General features: G+C 44.4%; 2 protein-coding genes across 2 annotated transcripts in view; one reads left to right on the forward strand and one right to left on the reverse strand.

The window, feature by feature from the left end:
* Positions 1–22,501, reverse strand: part of CDH13 (cadherin 13) — a 1,043,800-nt gene that overhangs the window by 150,040 nt on the left and 871,259 nt on the right. Inside the window, exon 8 of the mRNA XM_082607144.1 lies at positions 5,371–5,511. Within this exon, the coding sequence (XP_082463270.1) occupies positions 5,371–5,511 (141 nt within the window). The remainder of the gene's footprint in view (positions 1–5,370; positions 5,512–22,501) is intronic.
* Positions 4,154–4,934, forward strand: LOC309794864 (dynactin subunit 6-like). The gene has a single exon (XM_082606753.1). It carries the CDS (start codon positions 4,166–4,168, stop codon positions 4,736–4,738), a length of 573 nt encoding a protein of 190 aa, XP_082462879.1. The 5' UTR covers positions 4,154–4,165; the 3' UTR covers positions 4,739–4,934.

Below are 22,501 nucleotides of genomic sequence, written 5' to 3' on the forward strand. Positions count from 1 at the left end.
TGGGACTGAGATTCTTAACTATAATCCAAACTCTGGGTTTGGAAAGTTTAATTAGATTTCCTGAAATCATTTCCAAATACCTAATCTAGAAAAGTCACAACTAACATGTAAACATAAACTAACAGTTAAAGTCACGTGTGAAAGCTATTAGGAAAACTCAGGGAAGACTCTCCATAGGGAGACTAGTGCTTCTAACCCAAATTTTCATGAAAATCAATGACTAAAAATTGATTTCATGTGTCAGTAACAATTTAAAGTACTTGGTTCATCATATCCAGTGACACTGTTCTCCAGTTAAAATCACCTTCAGGAAACATTCGGCAGAGAGTGAATTACTGAGTGCCAACTGGGAATGCAACAGAGAATAAGAGAGGCATGGGCTTTGCTTCTCAGCAAGCTTACAGTCAGTGTGAATAAACACAAGGGGAACAAAAGATCTTAGTTTGCACTAAGAATGTGCTGTTTAAAATGCCCTTTAAAATATCTCCTTCCTTAGTAACAACCCTTATATTACCAAGGGCTGCAACCTGCCAACTAAAGACAGTTGGAGTTTTTCTCAGTCTCCCTCACAGATCAGGAAGGCTAAGGAGATGTAAGTCATTTGACTTTCTGGGGAATCTTTTTAAATGACGTTTACTTAGGTGGCAGGTCCTCCTCTCATTTCCTGCTTCTTTCTACCTGTTACATGGACATGATGGCTGGCACTGCGGTGACCCTATTGTACCACGAGGCAGCTTTAGGGAAGGCAGAGAAGAAAGATAAGAGGAGTATGGTAAACTGACAATATCATGGTCTCACCATACTGGCCTGAGACTGTCTACCTACGGACTTCTATGTGAGAGAAACTGTACCTCTAACTCATTTAACAGAACATTATTTCCTGTGCGTTATTTGTGGCTAACTGAAACTCCTCTTTTAAACAGATCAAAAAATGCACCTCTCTGGAGATGGAAGACCATGTAAAATAGAATTTTTAAAAAAGATAAGAACCATATACTTCTATCAATTTCCTAAGAAATGTCCTAATATATGCAGAAACTTACATAAGACAACATCTTCTTGGACAGGTTTCTAGATACCTTCAAGCCCAAATGACCACCATTTCCATTCTGGGATGACTGAAACTTGATCTTCATCTCTGAAAATTATTTCATCTTTAAGATCACAGAATCCATGTTTCCTCTCTATTCCTAGTTCATCCTGTTTGACCACTTCCACACCCAAGACCACTACCTTTGGGCTGAGTCCTTAACAGTCCTCTTTTTCCGCCAAACAGGTTCCTCTTAGCCTTCTTTGCTTTTGCCCACAGTGATGAGTTTTACAGATTCTGCCACCTCTCCTCCAGAATTACTCCTCCCCTGGAACTTGAGGGTCTTAATCACGTATTTTCAAGTGACTGAGCAGGTTCATAGATCGCTTTCAAGGAAAACAGCAGCCTTTCAACATGGAGGGGAGATGGCCCTTTAGATAAGAACGTCAGTTGGCCTTTTGAATTTTAGAAACATCGTCACCATCATATCATCATCTTGCTCACCGCAGCCGTCTTCCTCACCACCTTCCTCGCCGCTGCCTTTGTCCCACTATCCTCGTCATCACTGTCCTCACTACCACCTTCTAAATTACCACCATATCCCCGTCGCCAACACGCCAGAGAACACGAGGTGACAAGCACTACTGCTCTCTTCACCGTTCCGCTCGTTGACATTCACAAAACCCAATGAGGTGGGCGTTATGATCAGCCCCATGAACAGGTGACAAAACGAGAATGTAGACGGTGAGCGTGCTCAGATCCCGTGGCTGGTAGGTGTGATATGAATCCAGTTCCGGTCCAGAGCCCAGCCCTTCACATCACTGTTATACTGCCTCTAGCGTTCTGGTGTCCAAAATGTATGAATCAATGACAAAGAACATCAGCCATCCTGGAACATGTTAGAAAATTTAATTGTGAATTTGATTGATCCAACATTGGCAAAGACTCCTATGGGATACCTAATATCTAAGAGAGAGAATCTGATGTACTTGCTAGCTACCCATTTTTCTCGTTTTGTTACTTGTATCTCCATATGAGTTGTGACATCAGCTCTGCCCTGAGGGAATCTCAAGCTCATTGTCCAATGTCCATTTTTTTCTTAAAATAAATTTATTTATTTATTTATTTTTGGCTGTGTTGGGTCTTCATTGCTGCGCGCAGGCTTTCTCTAGTTGTGGTGAGCAGGGGCTACTCTTTGTTGCGGTGCGCAGGCTTCTCATTGCGGTGGCTTCTCTTGTTGCGGAGCAGGGGCTCTAGGCGCGCGGGCTTCAGTAGTTATGGCGTGCAGGCTTCAGTAGTTGTGGCTCGCAGGCCCCAGAGCCCAGGCTCAGTAGTTGTGGTGCACAGGCTTAGTTGCTCCGTGGCATGTGGGATCTTCCCAGACCAAGGCTCAAACCCAGGTCCCCTGTAGTGGCAGGCGGATTCTCAACCACTGTGCCACCAGGGAATCCCCCAATGTCCATTTGAAGAGAGTTTTGTGCTTTTGCCAATATTCACAGATGAATACATTTTCCATTATACTACTTAAGGTCTCTTACTTTAAGATCTATGTTAAAAGTTTTCCTTGAATTCATTGGTAGTAATAACAACAACAACAAAAGCCTCTCACTCACAGTATTTAGTCCATAACTAGGTACATAATTCTGAGCTTAGTTTAGGCTCCACTGAAATAACTAATTAATCTCACCCACCTGGTAATGTTAATAGGTTTTCTTATTTTAGATTGGGGTTATCCAATTTCTATTTTCATTACTATGTCTATATTGAATATTACACTGTGCCTTGAGTTATTCTTTTGAAAGAGGTTTGTAAGAAATTCTGCAGATAAACCAATATCTCCCAATGAATATCCCATGAATACCAGCTCAATGAGCCATGGTGAGATGGAAAAATTATTCCCAGGCCAAATAAGTCTGAGAAACCCTACAGACCACACCTACCCCCCTTAGAGAAACACAAAGCATTTTAAAGGTACCCAGAAGTCCTACAGTAAAAGAAATCTTTCACACCATTCATCTCAGTGTTCTCCACATCTGTCTGACCCTGAAATCTCTCCCCACCCCCTGCCCTATAATGATAATAACTTGTGGAACTAATTTCTTGGAACACAGTTTGAGAAACATGGGAATAATAAGCAATCTGTATTAGCAGCTATAGAAACAGTGTCATGGGAGCAACAGAATAGACCGTATCAGCTACGTGGACTTTGTTGTTTTGAGGTTAGAATCCTGAGTGTCTAAGACACCACTGGCAGAGGGGGAGACTTCCACCTCCTGAATGAGTCATGTAGGGCTGCTAATGTGGAGAGGTCACTGCGGAGCCAGGGGGCTGAGAAGGGCCACCTGGGGCAGCCCTGAGACACTTGAGAGAGGGGTGGGCAACTGCAAATCGAGACACAGATCTTTTTTCTGAACGCCCGGGAGGCGTTCAGAAAATATCAACGGCTCCCTTGGAAGCAAAGCACTGCAGCTGAGAGCACGGTAAACAGGGAGCTGTGCTCACATCCCATTTCTGGCACTTACTTTGCCTATAACCCTGGAGATCTAGATTCTCTGACCTTAAAATAAGCACTCTCATTGGGTAAAAAATGTGGCTCACGAATCCAACCTCACACGGTCAGATGAGGCAATGGATCGAGGGTAGAGAGCCCGTGGTGGTGGTGGACGTCCAGGAAAGGTCTGGCAAATGACGGGGCTGTCACTACTGATGCTACGCTCCTGCTCAGTGAGAGGGGCGTCAAGTCCTTGGCTCTGGTCCTGACCCCCAAAGAAACCATGACGGTAGCACACTTCCATCAGATGCACAGTGCCAGTGACTTCCTAGTCTGGATACAGATTCAGCAGCTGGATGAAATCTTGCATACTCAGCCTGTCCCCGAACATTGCTCCATTGGAAAAAATGGGAAACAGCAAGCACGATCCACAATCATAAAAGCACAGGAGCCACGAATAAGTAACGGCTCTCCCAGACAAGCTAACTTGGTTGTTATTTATAAGCTCCTGGGCCACCCTGCTATGGCCAAGAAAATCTGCTTTACCTTCTTGATGCTTTTCCGTCTGGCCTCTCAATCTGTACTTGCTGAAAAAAATAGTTATTGTTATGCTAAAATCACAATAGGGAGGTCAGGCCCAAACCATGGCGGAAAAGACTCAAAAAAGTGTGAAGATTGCAGCTGGAGCAGTTGTGTGTGTAGAGAGTGAAATCAAGGGTGATGTAACTATAGGACCCAGGACAGTGATCCACCCTAAAGCACGAATCATTGCGGAAGCCGGGCCCATAGTGATCGGCGAAGGTAACCTAATAGAAGAACAGGTGCTCATCATAAATGCTCACCCTGAAAATATCACTCCTGATGCTGAAGATCCAGAGCCCAAACCTATGATCATTGGCACCAATAATGTGTTTGAAGGTGGCTGTTATTCCCAAGCCATGAAAATAGGAGATAATCATGTTATTGAATCAAAAGCGTATGTAGGCAGAGACGTAACATTGACAAGTGGTTGCATCATCGGGGCCTGCTGCAACCTGAACACGTTTGAAGTCACCCCTGAGAACACAGTGATTTACGGTGCAGACTGCCTTCGTCGGGTGCAGACTGAGCGACCACAGCCCCAGACACTACAGCCGGATTTCCTGATGGAAATCTTGCCAAACTACCATCACCTAAAGAAGACTATGAAAGGAAGCTCAACTCCAGTTAAGAACTAGGAACAATATATGACATGATAACATTTGTCTTTGACCACTGTCTTTTGAAAGAGCCAGAGTGTTTATGCACTCTTAGTCCGCATAATAATATGTGTTGACTTTATCTTGTAAAATTGAGTTAGAGAGGAAAGAAATGGGTTTTCATTGTAACTGTCCTCTATAATTTATATAAAATGTATTATTTTCTGATGTCCTTGTCCCATTTCTGATAATTTACAGATTTCTTATTTTGTGTTGTTTCATTATGTAAAATGTTGGCCATGAATTTTAGTTATATAAAAGACTACCCATGATAAGAAAGAAAAAAAATCACAACAGGACTCACACAATTCAGCACGAAATAACACCAATAAAACTATGAAAATGGCACTTTGGCATTCAAAGTTGTCTTCTTATGGACTTTAACAAGATTCAATGCTTTTGTTTTCATAATGCTCTGGTATTTTCAGCTTTACAAAAAAAAAAAAAAGATAAAAATGTAAAGAAGTATTCCAGCAAGACACCATCTTCTCTCCACAAAGGAGGGTTTTGATGTCCCAAGCAGGGAGCTGGCTAGGGCTGTGGTACACTGAATTAATGTTAATCAGCAATCACGGCCATGACCACAAGGCTGGCGTTCAACAGGGGTTTACCTCTTTCTTGGTGAATTTAGGCGAGTGATCGTTTTTGTCATCGATCATGATTGTCGCTGTGGCCGTGCCTGTTAATCCAACATCCAGTCCAGCCATATCTTGAGCCTCAATGATCAATTCATACTTGGGATTTTCCAGAGTCTACAAAGCAAAAGCACAACAGAAGATGACATTTAGATCTGGGTTATCACTCGGGATAGGGGACATGCATGTTGCTCGGGCTGACGCTGTGTGCCCCCCTCCATCTAGGGCAGGTGCCTTTCATAGCACTCTTACCTGTTGTGCATAAATGTGTCTTTGGAATCTCTCCAAGGCAAGACAGTCACTATTCATAGACTAGAGTTGGCTGTGGGGATGGAAACTTAATATCATTTCCTTCATGCAATATCATTTACCACCATAATTCCCTGATATTATTTTAAGGGTTGCATAAAATATAATCATATGCATAATTTATAATTTATTTCATCATCTTCAATTATTAGGACTTGAGGTTATTTCTAGTCTTCTTAAAATTTTGACAATTTTAAATAACACTGCAATGAACATCTTTATTCAGGAAGCTCTCAATGTATTTTGACTTTAAAAAAAATGATAGATTCCAGGAAGTGGAATTATTAGGCTAAAGAGTATGAACATTTTAAGAGTCTTTATTGATATTTCAACATTGCTTTCAAGAAGATCTTACCGATCTTCGTATCATTCCTATCAGGATGTTTAGTTTATGACCCCAGGCATGGCTTGTTGTTAAAGAACAGCTGACCTTGCCCCACGAAGCACATTGGGGGATGAGCGTGATTCTATAATGGCTGTCGAACAAGGATGTAAATTTCTCACAGCACTTGCCCTTCTCCAACTTGCAGTGAAGGTAGCTGTGGACACACACCCCAGGGTAGCTTCAAGCGCTAACCCTAGTGGATATGTGCTGCCCTGCCTTCCAAGCGTCCATCCCATCCTCCTCTGGTACTGATGCTATACTTCCTTTGGGGGTGTCATCCCTTCCACACTCTTAGTACATGTGGAGTTCAGGTAGGGTTGACTCTATCCCTGGACTAGGGATGGTCATGTAGCTCAGGCTTGTACAACCAGGGCCTCCCATTCCCATTGCCATGTGATAGGCACATAACCCAAGTTAGGCCACCTGGGACTGAAACTCAGTTCTAGGACATATTTCTTTAGAACTTGTAGGCAAAAGAACTCCTCTTTCTGTTAGACTTGAAGGTGGTAGGACAAAAATCTGGAGCTGGTGGTGACCATTTGCAACCACACAGAGAAAGGCAGCCTGAGAAAGAAGACAACACAGAACTGAGAGGTAGGGATGGAGTTCTTTTAACCTAATGTGAGCTCTTCGATAGTCATTCTTGAAGCCAGAGTTTACCTCTCAGATCTGTGAGTTCTACGAGCTAATACATTTCCCCTTTCCTTAAGACATTGATTGAGATGTTCTGTGAGAAGCAACAAGGGAGTCCTGACTAATACTGCAACGGCTGCTACGATCAATTACCTGGTTATCTGCAAGAAAGTGTAAGAGCGACTGCATCACACTAGAGTATCACAACAGGCTCTTCACAAGAGTATTCCAATAATTTCACGCATACACTGTTTTTCCTTTTAAAATTTTCCCCTCTGCAGAAATATTTTTTTTGACCAAAGAGAGTTATTGTAATTTTTTCTTTCATTAGTTCATGCATTCCTTTAGTTGGAAGTTATTGAACATCGAGTCTAAATATGGTGTTGGGGGTATAGGGATGGGAAAAGGGTCCTTTTCTTTAAGGGGTTCAGAGATGTTTACAGTTGACGACAGGCATGTTCACATATAACTGTAACAAAACAGAGTCAGAGCTAAGCAGAGGTACATACAAATTCTTTCGCTGGCACAAACGAAGGACACGTTGGCTTAACTCTCCTGTAGTTTAACAAATTTTATAAATAATTTTAAAAAATGAACCAGCCAATTCCTGTCTCCTCATATAAATAAAACTTTATGACTGCAACGGGAACTCGATTGATTAACCTAGTGGAAAATCAATTAGACTATGAACTAGATATATTGCAAGGTTTGAGATGAGATGTTCCAAAGTCTCAATTTTCTGCCAAACTTAAGGCTACCAAAGAATATGTTTGTATTGTCAGAGAATATCCAATTATTGTAAGGAAAATAGAAACGATCCAGTCATTTCTAAAGTGGAAAGTGAGCATTCCTCTCTACCCACCCCCAACCCCATCTCCAAGAGGTAAATGTTGTTAGTAGTCTGGTGTCTCCTTCCTTTGTCCTACATATCACACACACACACACACACACACACACACACACACACACACAGACATTTTAGATACACATATATTTAAACAAATGATAGCATTCACACCGCTGTACAATCCATCTTACCATATCACTTTCACCTCTGCTTATAGATCTATTCATTTCAACAGCTGTATAACAGTCCACTGTATGGATCCAACATAATTTATTCAATCATTCCCTATTGGATGGTCATTTGTTTGAGTTGTTTCCAGACCAGCATAATTTATTCAATCATTCCCTACTGGATGGTCATTTGTTTGAGTTGTTTCCAGACCAGCATAATTTATTCAATCATTCCCTATTGTACGGTCATTTGTTTGAGTTGTTTCCAGATTTCCACTTTGAAAAGCAACTCGAAGATAAGAAGTCCACTGGCCTATGAGTATTTGGGGATTTTTCTATAATAAACATAATTGCTTTCACAATGACAAAAGTAATAAAAACCGAGCAGCCAATGATAAAACCACCTCCTCTGAAATGTGGAAGACTTAGAGAAAAAACTGCGTATGTATGAGCCCCCTTGCTCTTACACACCTGGAAAACCTTCCACTCACCTCTGACCTGCCTCCCACTCCAGCTGAGCCTTTTCTAGGAAGTCTGCCCCAATCCCTCTTACTTGAAATATACATACACATGCGCATTTCTACACCGCTCAGAGGTCACTCTGCCTTTGTTACTCTGCTGGACAAGGGTCCTAGGCAGCCCACAGCTGCCCACCGTCTGGGAAGAAACATTGATGCAGAGGAATAGGCCCTGATGGCCACATGCACGTCTGTCTCCCTCACAACAGTTGAGCGAGTCACAGTTAACTCCCTAACCCCAGATGGGACGATGAGATTCTATGAAATGTGAAACCAGGCATCATGGAGACAGAACGTAGGGCAAACCCTCTTGCCTCTCCCATGCTGCTCCTGGGCCCAATAGAAGGGTTTTACCTTCTTTTTTTGTTTGTTTTTTTAATAAACTTATTTACTTATTTTATTTATTTTTGGCTGTGTTGGGTCTTCGTTGCTGCCTGCCAGCTTTCTCTAGTTGCAGAGAGCGGGGGCTACTCATTGTTGCAGAGGGTGTGCTTCTCATTGCAGTGGCTTCTCTTCTTGCGGAGCACGGGCTCTAGGCCTGCGGGCTTCAGTAGTTGTGGCACATGGGCTCAGTAATTGTGGCTCGTGGGCTCTAGAGCACAGGCTCAGTAGTTGTGGCGCACGGGCTTAGTTGCTCCGCGGCATGTGGGATCTTCCCGGACCGGGGCTCGAACCCATGTCCCCTGCATTGGCAGGTGGATTCTTAACCACTGTGCCACCAGGGAAGTCCAGGATTTTACCCTCTTGAATGTTCTGGGAGGACACTTACCACCCTGGTGCTCTTCTCTGCCCATACGGGATGCACCCCATCTGGGGGACGAGACCTTCAGCCATCCAGCTGTTCTGTCACTGGTGGGTGAACTGAACAGGGGGTAGGAAGCTCATTGTCCTCTAAAGGCCAAGCTGCACTCTCCTTGGCACGATCTGATTCTTGGGTTTATTTCTCTCAGTTGGTTCAAGGCTCAGAGGGGAGATGGGTATGATTAACTCCAACAGAAAGAGCCTTTCCGGCTGAGTTACACGGAAGGCACCGCTCTAACCAGAAAGATGCAAGCTCTGCCTCTGAGATCTGGGTCTGTGCTGGCTCTTGACTTCAACTCTCCTCTGGATTCTGTAACACACCCAGTGTTTATTCAGGAGATTCTTTTTGGCACTGAAGTCAGCCAGAATCAATTTCGGTTTCTTGCCATCAGAGGAAACTGTGGTGAGGACAATGTTACTTGTTTACCCAATCCTATTTCTTTGGACTGAAGGGCATACAGCTAGACTGTAAGAGGAACTTGCATGGCCACTTCTGGCCAATGGAATGTGGGCAGAAGTGATGGACTGACCTGGCCCCTAAAAATCCCACGTAATCCTCCGTGTTTTCTATTCCCAAAGAGGAAGAAGCCTGGATCTCCAAATGACTATATGGCACAGAGACCCTTTGCTGACCTGCTTTAGACTGAGAGGTGAACAAGAGACAAGCTGTTGTTCAGGTTTAAGGGAAGTTTATTACAGTGCCTAGCCTACCCTGACTAATTTGAAGGCTATGTTTCCTGTTTGGTCTTATTTTGAATGCCCATTTACTATCTCCCTAAGTGGATGACAAAGTTTTCAAGGGCAAGGACCATGCCTTTGACCCCAACACCTAGCCAGTATGCAGCACGCAAGCTGGGTGATTTACTTTCATTATTGATAATGATGATATATTACTGTTTCCCTGAACTAAATTATATCTCAAAGGTCTGAGCATATCATTGGCATTTCCAAACCAGAGCCATTTATTCTCAGGGAATGGCTTATCCTTTGGGGAACTCCAGCTCAAGGAGATAGGACTGTATTTTGACAAAGAGAAGCACTGTGTCAAAACTGGGAGAAAGAAATTGACCGCTGTGATTTTATTTTAAGCTATCTGATCTGTAAGACACATCTAAGAGTCAAGCTGCTCTCCTGGTTTGAATTCTGCAGCTGTGCATTTCTACTGTATTTGCCATCGCTTCCTGGGTGTCTACTTGTTACCAGTTAATATATATCCTAGAAACAAAAGGAAGATGGTGTGTCTGCAAGAAAAAGCCTCAGGTGTATCTCCACAGACACGGGCTGGGTTCACTGATCACACTGATTTGAAAAGCAAACATTCCATCTTGAAAAAAAGGAATCAAGCTATGTCACTAAATATGGCATGTAATCAATCACTGGACCCTTGATGCTTTACACAGCTACCGTGACTGCCATACGAGTGAGCATTTAATGGAACATTTATCACTAATAACAACCATAATGGTAGCTGTGGGGGGAAATCAATGAATAAATGTTACATGGAGAAAGGTTCTGCCATTAACCCATGTGGTACCCCATCCTCCTCTTGCTTCATCTTGAACTGCCCTCCGTACCTCTTTTCTCACTTTGTCCAGACTGGATTTCCTTCTACTGTACCCCACTTTTTCTTACTTTTGACCTTTCCACCTCTACTTCCTCCTTTAGGTGAATTCCTGCTCGTTTCTGATGGTCATCCTTCACTGCACTGAAGCTCCATGAAGGCAGGGACCTTATTGCATAATGGGGTAGCCGACACTTAGGGAAGGACAATCAGCATTTGATCAATTACTGGTACCTTGGCTCCACCTCTTAGTAGCTGAGTGAACTTGGTCAAGTTACTTAAGTTCTCCCTGCCTCAGTTTCCTCACCTGTCCAATGGGGAGAATAATAATACTTCTAGGATAAGTGAGGATTAAAATAGGTAAGGTAAAGTGCCAAGCATGGAGCTTGGCATGTGTAGATGGCTGCTGTTATTATGTAGTAGAACCTTTGGAAAGTCTTCTAAGGATGTGGCAAGAAGCTAGGATGGCCTCCAGGGACAGCCAGAAGGAACTGAATGCTGCCAGCAACCACTGAAGAGCCCGGAAGTGGATCCTTCCCCAGTCAAACCTTCTGATGAGACTGCAAATTCTGCACCAACACATAGACTGCAACTCTGTGACAGTCCAGCGAGCAGAGGACACAGCTAAGCCATGCCCAGGCTCCTGAACACACAAACTGTGAGATAGGAAATATCTCTTGTTTTAAGTTACTACATTTTGGAATAATTTGTTATGCTGCAGTAAATAATGAACACAGTTTTTCTCCAGCACTATCACTGTCTGTAATATTCTCATTTATTGATTACTTGTTTATTGGCTATGTTGACCCTGATGACTTGAGCTCCATGAGGTCAGGGATCTTGTCTTGTTTAAAGTTTTATCTCCCAGCTACTAATTCAGTGCCTGGCACATGGCTGTTATGCACTAATTAGTCACTTATAGATACATTTTTTATAAAATAATGAATTACAAAGAGTGATGTGCCTGTAAATGTTTAACAGCACAGGTGCCTGATTTGCAGCATTTGTCAGTTTTGGTGGTTTAAATACTCTTACCATGGCTGATTTCAAGCTACCAACATGATGTCATAGAGTACATAGTTGGAAAGTGATATACACAATCAGTTATTATGAGCTGGTAAGAGTTGGCGCCAGCTTATAAACTGTGCTTTAAGGGTCAAGGAAATCTGTAAGAGTCTTTTTCAATAAATCCTTTTGTTGTCTAACACTGAAGGTATTGTTAATGAGATATATTAATATGAGATTTATGGGAAAGAGGTAATGCAATTTGTTTATTTATTTACTCATCAGCTTTGCTCGGATAGGCTGAGACTCCTTGTGATATGGCACCTGAACAGGGACCCCATTCTTCTGCACCTGACACCTGGTCTATAAATACTGCAAGCAGATTGGTGAAAACATTATCTGGAGCAGAACAAGTTGTTGTCTGTCTGGAGTTTGATTTATCCACTCTGGCCACATAACACTGGGGAAAGGTAGTCCATAAATCCAGCAGGAACCGTGTACATCCCCTTGTAAAAGGTGCCCTTTGCCCACTGCAGACAGCGAGTGACATTCCTCCATCTTCCTATGCAACACGGCAAGTCGGGTTGACTCGTGTTTGTCTTCAGGCCTCCTTTTACTTCGCCGCTCACTGCCAATGTGAGCGTTCATGTACTTGGCCGTCATCTGCTGTGTTTTCATTTCGGCTGGGGTGTGGTGGATAAGAAGGCATAGCTCACTTCCCCAGATTTACTGGTTGCTGACAAAGCCAGCAGCGTGGGGAAGCAGCAGGGGAAATAAACACAGCCTCTTAAGACACATGCAGTTGGAATAACCTAAGTGATAGATCTCAGGTCGAGGGATACCAAACTCAAATAAAACATTTCCATGTGAAGTGTACTTCTTCTGATGTTACTGATGAGTCACGGCAAATAAAATGCCAAAGGCATTCATAACATACCTGGAAAAATCACACCCTTCAGACCCAAGGCGGTAAATATTTGACGTTCAGGTTGATTCCACTGAAACATGTATATAGTGTCTACTAGGTTCAAGTAACTCTGCGAGGATGCGATGAACGATACAGATGCTGCTTTCAGTCCATTTTTAGATAAATGAACAGAAAGCAAGTAGGTAAGGTATGATGAGATAAGTGTTATTCGAAGTGTACCAATTAAGGTCTATGAGAAGGGGGTCAGGACTGGGGTGATCAGGAAGGCGACATGAATTTTATTTAATATTTACCGAGCACTTACGATGCATTAGGCATTGTGCTAGAGAGCAGTAACAAGTAAAGGGAGACAAACCTGGTGCTAGATAATTCCCAGGTAATTTCAGCAGAATGAGACGGGAGTAAGAAGAGTGCTGTGGTTATTGCAAAAGAAAGGCCACTTAGCCCAGACCTTGGTGGGGGGAGGAAGGAGTCGTTCCTGCAGAGGAGAGTCTCCTACTATAGGATTAGAAATGGGGTCTTGATGTGGAAGTGAATTTCTGTGGAAGAAGATGAGAAGCTATTAATCCTAAAACACTATTAAATTCAATGGTTTAATAAGAACTGAAGACTGATTCTGATTCTGATTCTGGTCAGGACACCTTGGGAACAAGAAGAAGTTAAAATATATTCCCTCCTTGCAAGGAACTCATGGCTTGGCTGAAGGTAAAACACATGTAAGTGGCTCCACAAGGCACCAGGTAGTGTGTGCTGACATGTATGCAATAGCTTCAGATGTGAATGGTGCAGCTGGGAGGGCTACTGTGGTTTTTAAGTGGCTTCAGGATAATGCAGGCTGGAGCTGAGCTTTGAAGGAGGCTGTGAGGGCAGAGAATTCAGAGAGGGAAAAGGAGCCTGAGCACCAGCATGGAGGTCCACCTAACACAGGGCCACTAGTGTGGCTGGAATCAAGGTTTGTGATGAGAAGAGACACAACCCATTGTTTCTTGAAAGTATTTCAGACATCATCTAGTCCATCCCACCTTCAAGGAGCTCCCAGCCTGAGGGAACAGAGTTAGGGAATCCCAAGAAGCATATGGTTGGTTTGGGGCAGATCTGAACATGCTAAAGAATTGCTTGGTTTAATCTGTTTCATTGAGACAAGGAAGTAGAGACGTCTAAAACTTGAAGGAAAATAAAATAAAATTAAAGTGCTCTTTCTCTGTCGTTTTTATATATTTTCACAGTCACTGTTTACTGTGTTAGCCTGTTTCTTCTAAACTTTTGGCCTTGAATTGCCATGGCAACATTATGCCCAGTACATAGTAGGTGCTTAAGACAGAATGTCTCAGTCAGTGCTTCTGGAACTTGCTTGTATCAGAATTCCCTGGTGGGTGCATTAAAACACAGATTTTCAGCCCACTCAGAGGGCTAATGACTCATGAGGTCCAGAGTAGGGCCTGAGGATGTGCATTTTCAGAAAGTTTCTAGGAGATGCTGACGCTGCTGATCTGAGGATCGCACTTTGATTAGCATCGTTTTGAATGAACACTTGATGAAATGCAGGTCACCCTTATTTTAACTTAAAACTCACCTGTTTATGATGCAGTTTAAAAGAAAAACAGAAACATAGTTTACCAAAGTTTCTCTCTCCGTGGAATTTTCCTTTTTTTCCCCTTTCTAGAAAAAAAGTACTCCCAGTAAGGCATTAAATAACACTATGGTTGCCCCTCGAGCCTGCTTCATCTTCTGGATGTCTCCTTTGGATGTTCTCCCTCAATTTTCATGGACCAATGACAAAACTTGTTATCGTCCCTGCAACACGGCCTTCCTCTTGGAGGCATCTCCTCCAGCTGAACGCCTGGGAGGTGTCCTCAGCTCTTCCCGCTTTCACTTCAAACAGCCCATCATCAAGTGTTCCTGATGTCGCCTCCCCAACCTCTCCTGAGTCCATCCTCTTTTCTCTGTCATCCCTTATGTCACATGACTTCGAGTCCTCATCCTTTCTCACCTGAGTTACTACAACAGCTTCCAGACTGGTTCCCTCTGCTCTCTTCCAGACCCCTCTCCACCCAAAGCCAGATACAGTGAGCTGTCTAAACTGCCACTTGACCACAGGACCCTCCTCAAGATGCTTCAGCAGCCCTTCGGTAGCTACAGGATAAGGTTCAAGCCCCTAAAGCACAGAAGACACCCCCATCCTGGCCTGATCTCCCAGACCTCCTCAATCATAGCGCTGCACTCCTGTAACACCGGACTACATGCAATCCCAGCATCTCGGGCTCTTCACTCCTTGACACCTTAGCTCATGCTGCGCCCTCTGCCTGGGAGGCCCTCCCTACCCATGACTCCCTCCACCCCCTTGGAGAATTACTCGTCCTTATAAACCTTACTTAGATGTGTTTCCCTCCTAAAGCTTTTCTGCTCTTCCCAGAATTATTCCTTCCTCCTCTGCATTAGTCCTGTGTGTATGTTATGGGGAATGCTTTCTTCTTGGTTGACTTAATGACACAGCAATGTTCCCTTCACATGTCTGTCTCTGTGATTAACCTGTTAGATGCCCAGTGTCAGGTTCATGAGTCAAGCACAGGGCACAGTGGAAGTGAGCTCTAAATGCCATCAAGCTTTTGGTCCTAGAGGCTTTCATACCTTCTGTGGTAGACAGAATACTGGCCCCCAAAGATGTCCATGTCCTAATCTCTGGAACCAGGGAATATGGTACCTTATGTGGCTAAAAGGACTTTGAAGATGTGATTGAGTAAAGAATATTGAGAGCAGAAGATTATCCTGGATTATCCGGGTGGATCCAAAGTAATTACAAGGGTCCTTATAAGAGGGAGGTGGGAGAGCCAGAGAAGGAGATGCAACAATGGAAGGAGGGAGGGAGGGAGGGAGGGAGGGAGGGGGGGCGGGGAGAGAGAGGGAAAAGTTTGATGATGAAGAAGATGGTACACTGCTGGCCTTAAAGATGGAGAGATGGGGGAAGGGACCATGAGCTAAGGAATGCAGGTGGCCTCTAGAAGGTGGGAAAGGCAAGGGGACAAATGTTTCCCTAGAGCTTCCAGAAGGAATCAGCCCCACTGACACCTTGAATTTACCCCAGTGAAACACATTTTGGACTTCTGACTTCCAGAACTGTAAGATAATAAATGTGTGTTGTTTAAGCCACATATTTTGTGGTCTTGCTATGGCAGCCGTAGGGAATGGATACAGCTTCTCTGGAGAGCGCTCATCAAGCATCCTGCAGAGCCAAGATGCTTGCCAGCCTCCCTGTCCCATGTGCTGCTCATTGTTACCAGCTGCCACCTTCATTTCACTCCCAGCTGCCCCCTTCCCAGGACTGCCCACCTTCCCAGAATAGCATCCACTATCTTTCCTCTGGAAAATATTTCCATTTCAATCCTTTGAAGCGTAACGCCAACCAGACCTTTCCTACAACTCTGTCCACTAGGAAGAGGAGATGAATTTCTTCCCGTCTACAAAGTGGTAAATACCAGATCAGTTTATTGGAGAGTTTTCTCTTCAAAATATATGGTTTTCACTTTCCGAGTATTCATTATAGCTGTCGATGGAAGCAAGGACCCTGTCTCTAACTTAACTCCTGCCATATCCCCGACACCTGCCCTCTGAGACATGGAGGCCCCAAAATACTGCCTTTATGTGGCCACTGGGTTACACTCTTTGAAAATAAATTGAATTCTAAACCCTCTCGGGAAAAATCACACAGCCATCCCAGTGTCTGGTACTCTCTGTAAACATTTGACGAATGAATAAATCAAAGGATGGTGATGCGGATCAGTACGCAGAAAACTTGGCCTCAGGGATGCTCTTCTGCATTGCAGCAGTTGTGGGTCCTAAGGCAGGGCCTGGGCAAGGTTGGACGGGCTGAGCTTATCTCTAGAAGGCTGGGTTGTGCAGGGTAGGGCACGATGATAAGGCTCTAGCTTTCCAGGAGCGAGCAGGGAAAGTCCTTCCCTGTTAGAGAGGCATCCATGCCAAGGGAGGCTTGGCCTTCTCTGATGCTGGTGGGGTGAGCTCTCTCCCACCTCATGGCAGATGCCGCAAGGCAGGTCCCAAGCCCAGGCTCAGCTCTTGGCCTGTCACAAATCCCGACTGTGTAAGACAGAAGGGGGACCGGTAAAGGTGGGATAACCCAATGCTCAGCAGTGAGGTCTGGATGGGAACGACCTTTCAAAAAAGAAGAGAGGGCCAGGGAATGTTGCTCAGACAGGCCTCAGCAAACCCATCTGGGGGCTGCCTCAGGTGACCCTGGGGAGCCATAGGTGCCACAGTATAAAATCGGGAAACTGGTATCCCTGTCATCCACCAAGCAGTCTCCGAAAGCAAATAGCTTTTCTTGGGTTTCGATTTATTACCTTCTAAAATGTCATTCTCTGTATGGGTAATAAAAGATAATACGTTTTATGGTGGTTCCTTATGTTAAGGTTTTACAAAATCTGTTATTAAATTATCTGCATAGAATCTAAATGAATCTTACTAGGTGACATAGAATAGCAAGGGTTTTTTTTTCCTTTCCTCTCCCCCAGATCAAGTGCAGTGAGAAGGGCGCCACTCTCTGCATGTTTTCTAATCACACAGCAGAAGGTAATGCTTTTAAAGTCAGGCTAAAAATTGCGTTCTGCTGTGTAATCAGCTTCACAAAGATGCATATTGGTCAAAACGTCCAGAAAATTCAATTACTGACTCCCAGTGACAAAAGCACCTGAGCCCACCGACGGTTGGAGGGTGTTTCTAAAATTAGGTTCTAAATGCCTACGACTTGGAGCAATTGCGGCTTTAACACCTTTGCCTACTCTTGGTTCTCTGCATGTTAATGGCCTTTTGCCTGTTAATTTCAGACATTTAATCAGTGTTACCTCCTCCCCTTAGACAAGCACAGTCTAAGCGGCCTTTGTCAAGCTTGATCCATCCCCGTTTCCTAGAGCCTGCTCCCATGCAGATGTGACCTCTTAATGGAATCTGCCATCCAGGGTTACTTTTCATCAGTATTGTATGTTTTCTCTGAAGCCAAATGCGTTTTTATGCAAAGCTTACTTTGCTTTAGAGTTCTATTGCTGTAATAATCCCAGGTAGCTTTAGAAACAAAGGACCCCACTGAGAGAGTAATGAATCGGCCACTGACCCCCACCCACCCCACCCGAGGACAGGAAAGCAATTCAGGATAGCTCTTGTACGCTGTCATTGGGTTATCCTCTTTGAAGACAGACTGAACTAATTCTAAATCATCCGAGGAAAAATCATACAAGATGGATCCCAATTATGCCACTGCTGTTGTTCCAAAAGCGAATTCATACTACTAGGGAGAAAAGGCAACAAGGATAACCCGGCCGTGGATTATTCTGGAAGGCTCTCCTGTCAATTTCATGCCTGGAACAGTGAGTCCTCTTGCTCACCTCCTCCCGCATTATTTGGACAAGACCACCCAGCGCATCGTGATCTCCTGCCTCATTCGCACAAGGCGGCTCTTTTGTGATCTTGGCTGCGTCATTCATTTTGGTCTTGAAATCGTCTTGGCTCGGCTGACAAGAGCTAAGCCTATTAACACCCTTGCATGTTAGCTGAGCAAGGAGTCAAATGTTACGACTTAACATTTGGTCTTGCCCTTTGCCGGCCCAGCCTCGCAGACGGACAGAATGTTGATAAAGCCAAGTGTGTTTTTCCTCACAAATAATAAAACCCGTGAACATGCCCTTGGAGGGCTCCTTTCCATTTTATTTTTTAAAAATAACAATAAATAGAGTGTTCTGCATTCCCTCCAGCTCCTCTCCAGTGCCCTTTTCAAAGTAGAGGGGAATCGAGCTCTGTTGCCTACAGAGATGTCCGAGAGGGAATCCCAGAGCCTCAGCTCAGGTCCCGATGGGGGTCAGACCTCAGCCCTGGGACGAGACCATACCTCTGTGCCTCGTGCTCCCTCCTGCTCTAACCCCAACCTATGGACGGCCCTCTCTGCTCCAGGCCACGAGTACTCATTCCTCACCAGTCCAGCTGGGTCCCATTCAGACCATCAGGCATTATTAATAATCATGGCAACGTCCCTCATCGAGCACTTGCTATGTGCTGGAAATGGTGCTTAACCCTTCGTGTGCCTTGCCTCTGCTGATCCTCGTGACCCACCCCCCCTTAGGAGGGTAAGACTGTAGCTCCCACTGTATTGGTGAGGATTCTGTCGCCCAAGGACACACAGCTCTTCCATGACGGAGCCGGGACTGGAACGCAAGTTCTTGGGTCCACAGCCTACACTCGTAACTGCTACACTCTGGGGTCCCCTCGTCACCTCATAGCCTCTCTTAGTGGTAGCCCATGGGTTCCATATGGGAACCCATTTCCCATCTGTTCACACCAGCCCTGGATGGGCTGGGCCTGGAAGGATCGGAGCTTTGTTTGGATCAGTCGCCAGGTATGGGCAGCTCTTTGAACACCCTCCACCAAGTCTCTACATGTCTGCCTTCTTGGAGACCCCGGCATTCCCACAGATTCATTTCTCCCCACCTTACTGATTCTGACAGCTTCAATTACCACCCGTCTCTTGCAGGTCCAAATCTCTCCTAATCCCCACATACACACTTCTAACGGCTTGCCTGACATTTCCACCTGAACGTTTCACAAGCGCTGCAAATACAGCACGTCCCAAAGCAAACTCAGGATCTTCCGAGCCAAGCACACTCCTTCCCTGTCCTGGTTTGTGGGGTCCTCCTCCACCCAGGCCACCATACTAGGAGGCCCTGGTACCCTCTCTCATCCCCTCTGACTCTCTCTCAAAAAAGAATCTCACATTATCCCATCCTCGCTATTCCCACTGCCCTTGTCTGAGCGTGGGTCACTGTGTCTCGCTTTGACTGCTATTTCCTGAGATAGCAGAATACAAACTTTGGAGCAATTTGGGAAGGAGTTATAGGGTGCAGGAAGGTGGAAAGAGGTCCTGGTTTAGCAGCATCATGACACTGAGGGAGGGAAGGCCACCTGGACCGGCCCAGCATATGGTGCACTGGCAGCTGTAACCACTGGCCAGTGGAAGATTTTATATATATATATGTTTAAAAGTCCATCTCTATATCTATCTATCCATCCATCCACACACACACACACACAATGTTTACAATGGTTAGGTCAGAATGATGGAATTAAAGATACATATTCTTTTTTCCTCCCTGTTTTGGGTTATCTATATTTACTATTTTTTCCTACTAGAAAAATGTATGCCTTGGGTTATGAGGAAATACCTTACGTTTTAAAAGTTACAGTGTTAAAAAAGAAAAACGACAAAATAAACACAAAACCTCTCCAAAGTGATGCTTATGACATTAAATCTATACCCTCAGAATGTTTTTTTCCCCTTTTAAATTGTATTTTGGGCCCAATGGAGAAAAACGTATTAAGCCAAGAGCTGTGTAAAAACCAGAAAACATCGGTATAAAGACAGAGAGACATTGCCTGAGTGCTGTCCTGCTTAAGCAGCCTGACCTGCCCATGACTCCGGCCGTGGTCCCCACCCCCCAACACCGGAGCCAAGCATCCTGACACTCTGCTGCTCTCCTTTCACTCACATCTCAGCAAGCCCTCCCCCCGCCCCCAGGCTGCAGCTGAGAACCTGAGACTCAGAGAGGTTTCATTCATTTATTCCTCAAATGTTCTCTGAGGGCCAACTGAGAGCCATGTGTTTGTTTAGCTGGTGGGGATAGAGCTGCAGACAAAAGTCACAAAGGACGCCCCCCCCCCCCCTTCATGGAGCTTATCTTCTAGCTGAGGAGACAGATTGTAACAAAACCAATAGAGATAGATGCTATGGGAAAAAATTGAGAAGGGGGATAGAGAGTTCTGGAGTGAGGGTGGAGGCTCAAAGAAGGTCACATCTGATCAGAGCCATGAAGAGACCAAGGAGGAGCCACAAAGATACCCTGGGAGAGAGCAATCCAGGCAGATGAGTCAGGAAGTGCAAAGGTCCTGAGGTAGAGGCATGTGGGATGGAGAGTTAAGTCTGAAATATTTTAAAAACACTGTAAGTAATTCTTGAGGACTGACTTCTGACATTCTTGCTATTCTGCTCTATTGATATTCAAGGCAGTGAGCACCTATTTAAAATAGGAGCAAATGCTGAAGATGTAGTTTTGGAGAGATGACTCGACTATAAGCTTTATGAGGGCAGAGACCATACCTGCCTTCCAAAAGTCCCATATTCATTTGTTGGATGGATGAATGAATATAGTTGTGATTTTTATAAAAGAGAAAAAGGTTTTCATCAACTTACAAAAAATAAAATGCATATTTCATTAAATGCCAGCTGAAATCCCATCTGCCCAAATTTCATTATAGACCTAAAAATCAAAGGCTGGGATTTTAACAACATAAAAGTATTTAAAAAATAAACAGAATAAATGACCCCTTCTATGTAGAATGCACTTTTCTTTCTTTTATAAATACTGACTCCCACAAACAGAGATCTGTCACCTAACAGGGATGCTAACTGTTGCTATTTGGCCCAGCAATCAATGCAAACATTTGGCAGTTCTCAGACTTCTTATTATAGTTAACTCCAACCCCATGGAACTTTTAATAAGAGAGCATAAAAGAAACGGGAAAGTAATGAAATGGACAGAAATGAAAACTGGGTGGTGCACTGATCTCAGACTTAGGACCTCCCCAGACCCAATTTAATCAATTACCAAGTTGATCAATTCCACCCCCTTAAATTGTTTATATCTATCCTCTTCTTTCCATTCCCATTACTTCTCCTTTAGTTCAAGGCACAAAAAATAAGCCTCTGTGGTCTCCCTGAGCGCCATCTCACCACCTCAAGTGCATTTTCATGACAATTATCTTTCTAACACTCAACGCTGATCACTGCTGCTGTGCTCTAAATCTTTCCATGGCTCCTTATTGCTACCAGGACCCTGTCTCAGCTCTGTGGATTGGCACTTGAAGGCCCTTGGAGATTTGTCCCCCTCTAATCGCATTTCCTACCACGCCTCCCCTCATTCGTTAGCCCAGCTATACTTAATCGCTGGCCATGGTTTCTTAACCCTGCCAGGTTCTCTTCACCTCTATGCCTCTGCAAACACTGTTCCCATTGTCTAGGACGGCTTCCATCCACGTGTCCCCCAGGCAGGCACCTACTCATCGGTTAAGTCTCAGCTCCCACGTTACTCCTCTGTGAAGCCCGTCCGGATTCTGCCACGTCTACTTTGGGGTCTACTTTTCTGTACTCACACTGTGCCTTATTCATGCTTACGTTTAATAAATACCCACCTTATCACTATTGCACATTTAGCTCCCTGCTAGCCTGTAAGCTTCTCAATGGCTGTGACTCTGTGCCCATCAGTATAGTTCTCGGACATCAAAGATGCCTAATAAATACTTAAAATTGGAAAGAATGATCGAGTGTGACTTCAGCCTTAGGAAACTCTGAATCTTGGTGAGTAACAGTCCCCTGGACCAGCCAGGATCCACCTCTTGCTGAGGTCATAAAAACGAGGTGTGGAGATGGTGTGGCCCTCAGAATCAGACAGCATTAGATGCAGCCCTGTCCCACCCTTTACTACCTGTGTGGACCTGGACAAATCACTTAACTTGCTTGGTGCTTCCAATACTGCCTCTGAAAATGGGTGTATCATCATCTACCTTGAAAAGCTGTCATGAGGATTAAGGAAGAGGATGCCTGCAAAATGATTAGTGCATCATGAAGGGAACACCACCAACCAGCTGCACGTGTTGACCGTGGACGAGTTACTCTCACGAAGTCTCACTTTTATCATTTGTGAAAGGGGGGGATAATAGTATCTACTCCACAGTGTTGTTGGGAGGACTAAATGAAATGATAAATGCACAACACCCAATAGTGAACATTTGCTGAGCATTTACTATTACTATGACTGCACCCAGGATGCTCTCTTACTGGACCGCTTATCACTCTGAATTGTGCCATATGTTTACCAAGCTGTAAGCTGTTAGGAGCC

Source organism: Mesoplodon mirus, assembly GCF_964341445.2.
Source record: "Mesoplodon mirus genome assembly, chromosome: 19".
Lineage (NCBI taxonomy): Eukaryota > Metazoa > Chordata > Mammalia > Artiodactyla > Ziphiidae > Mesoplodon > Mesoplodon mirus.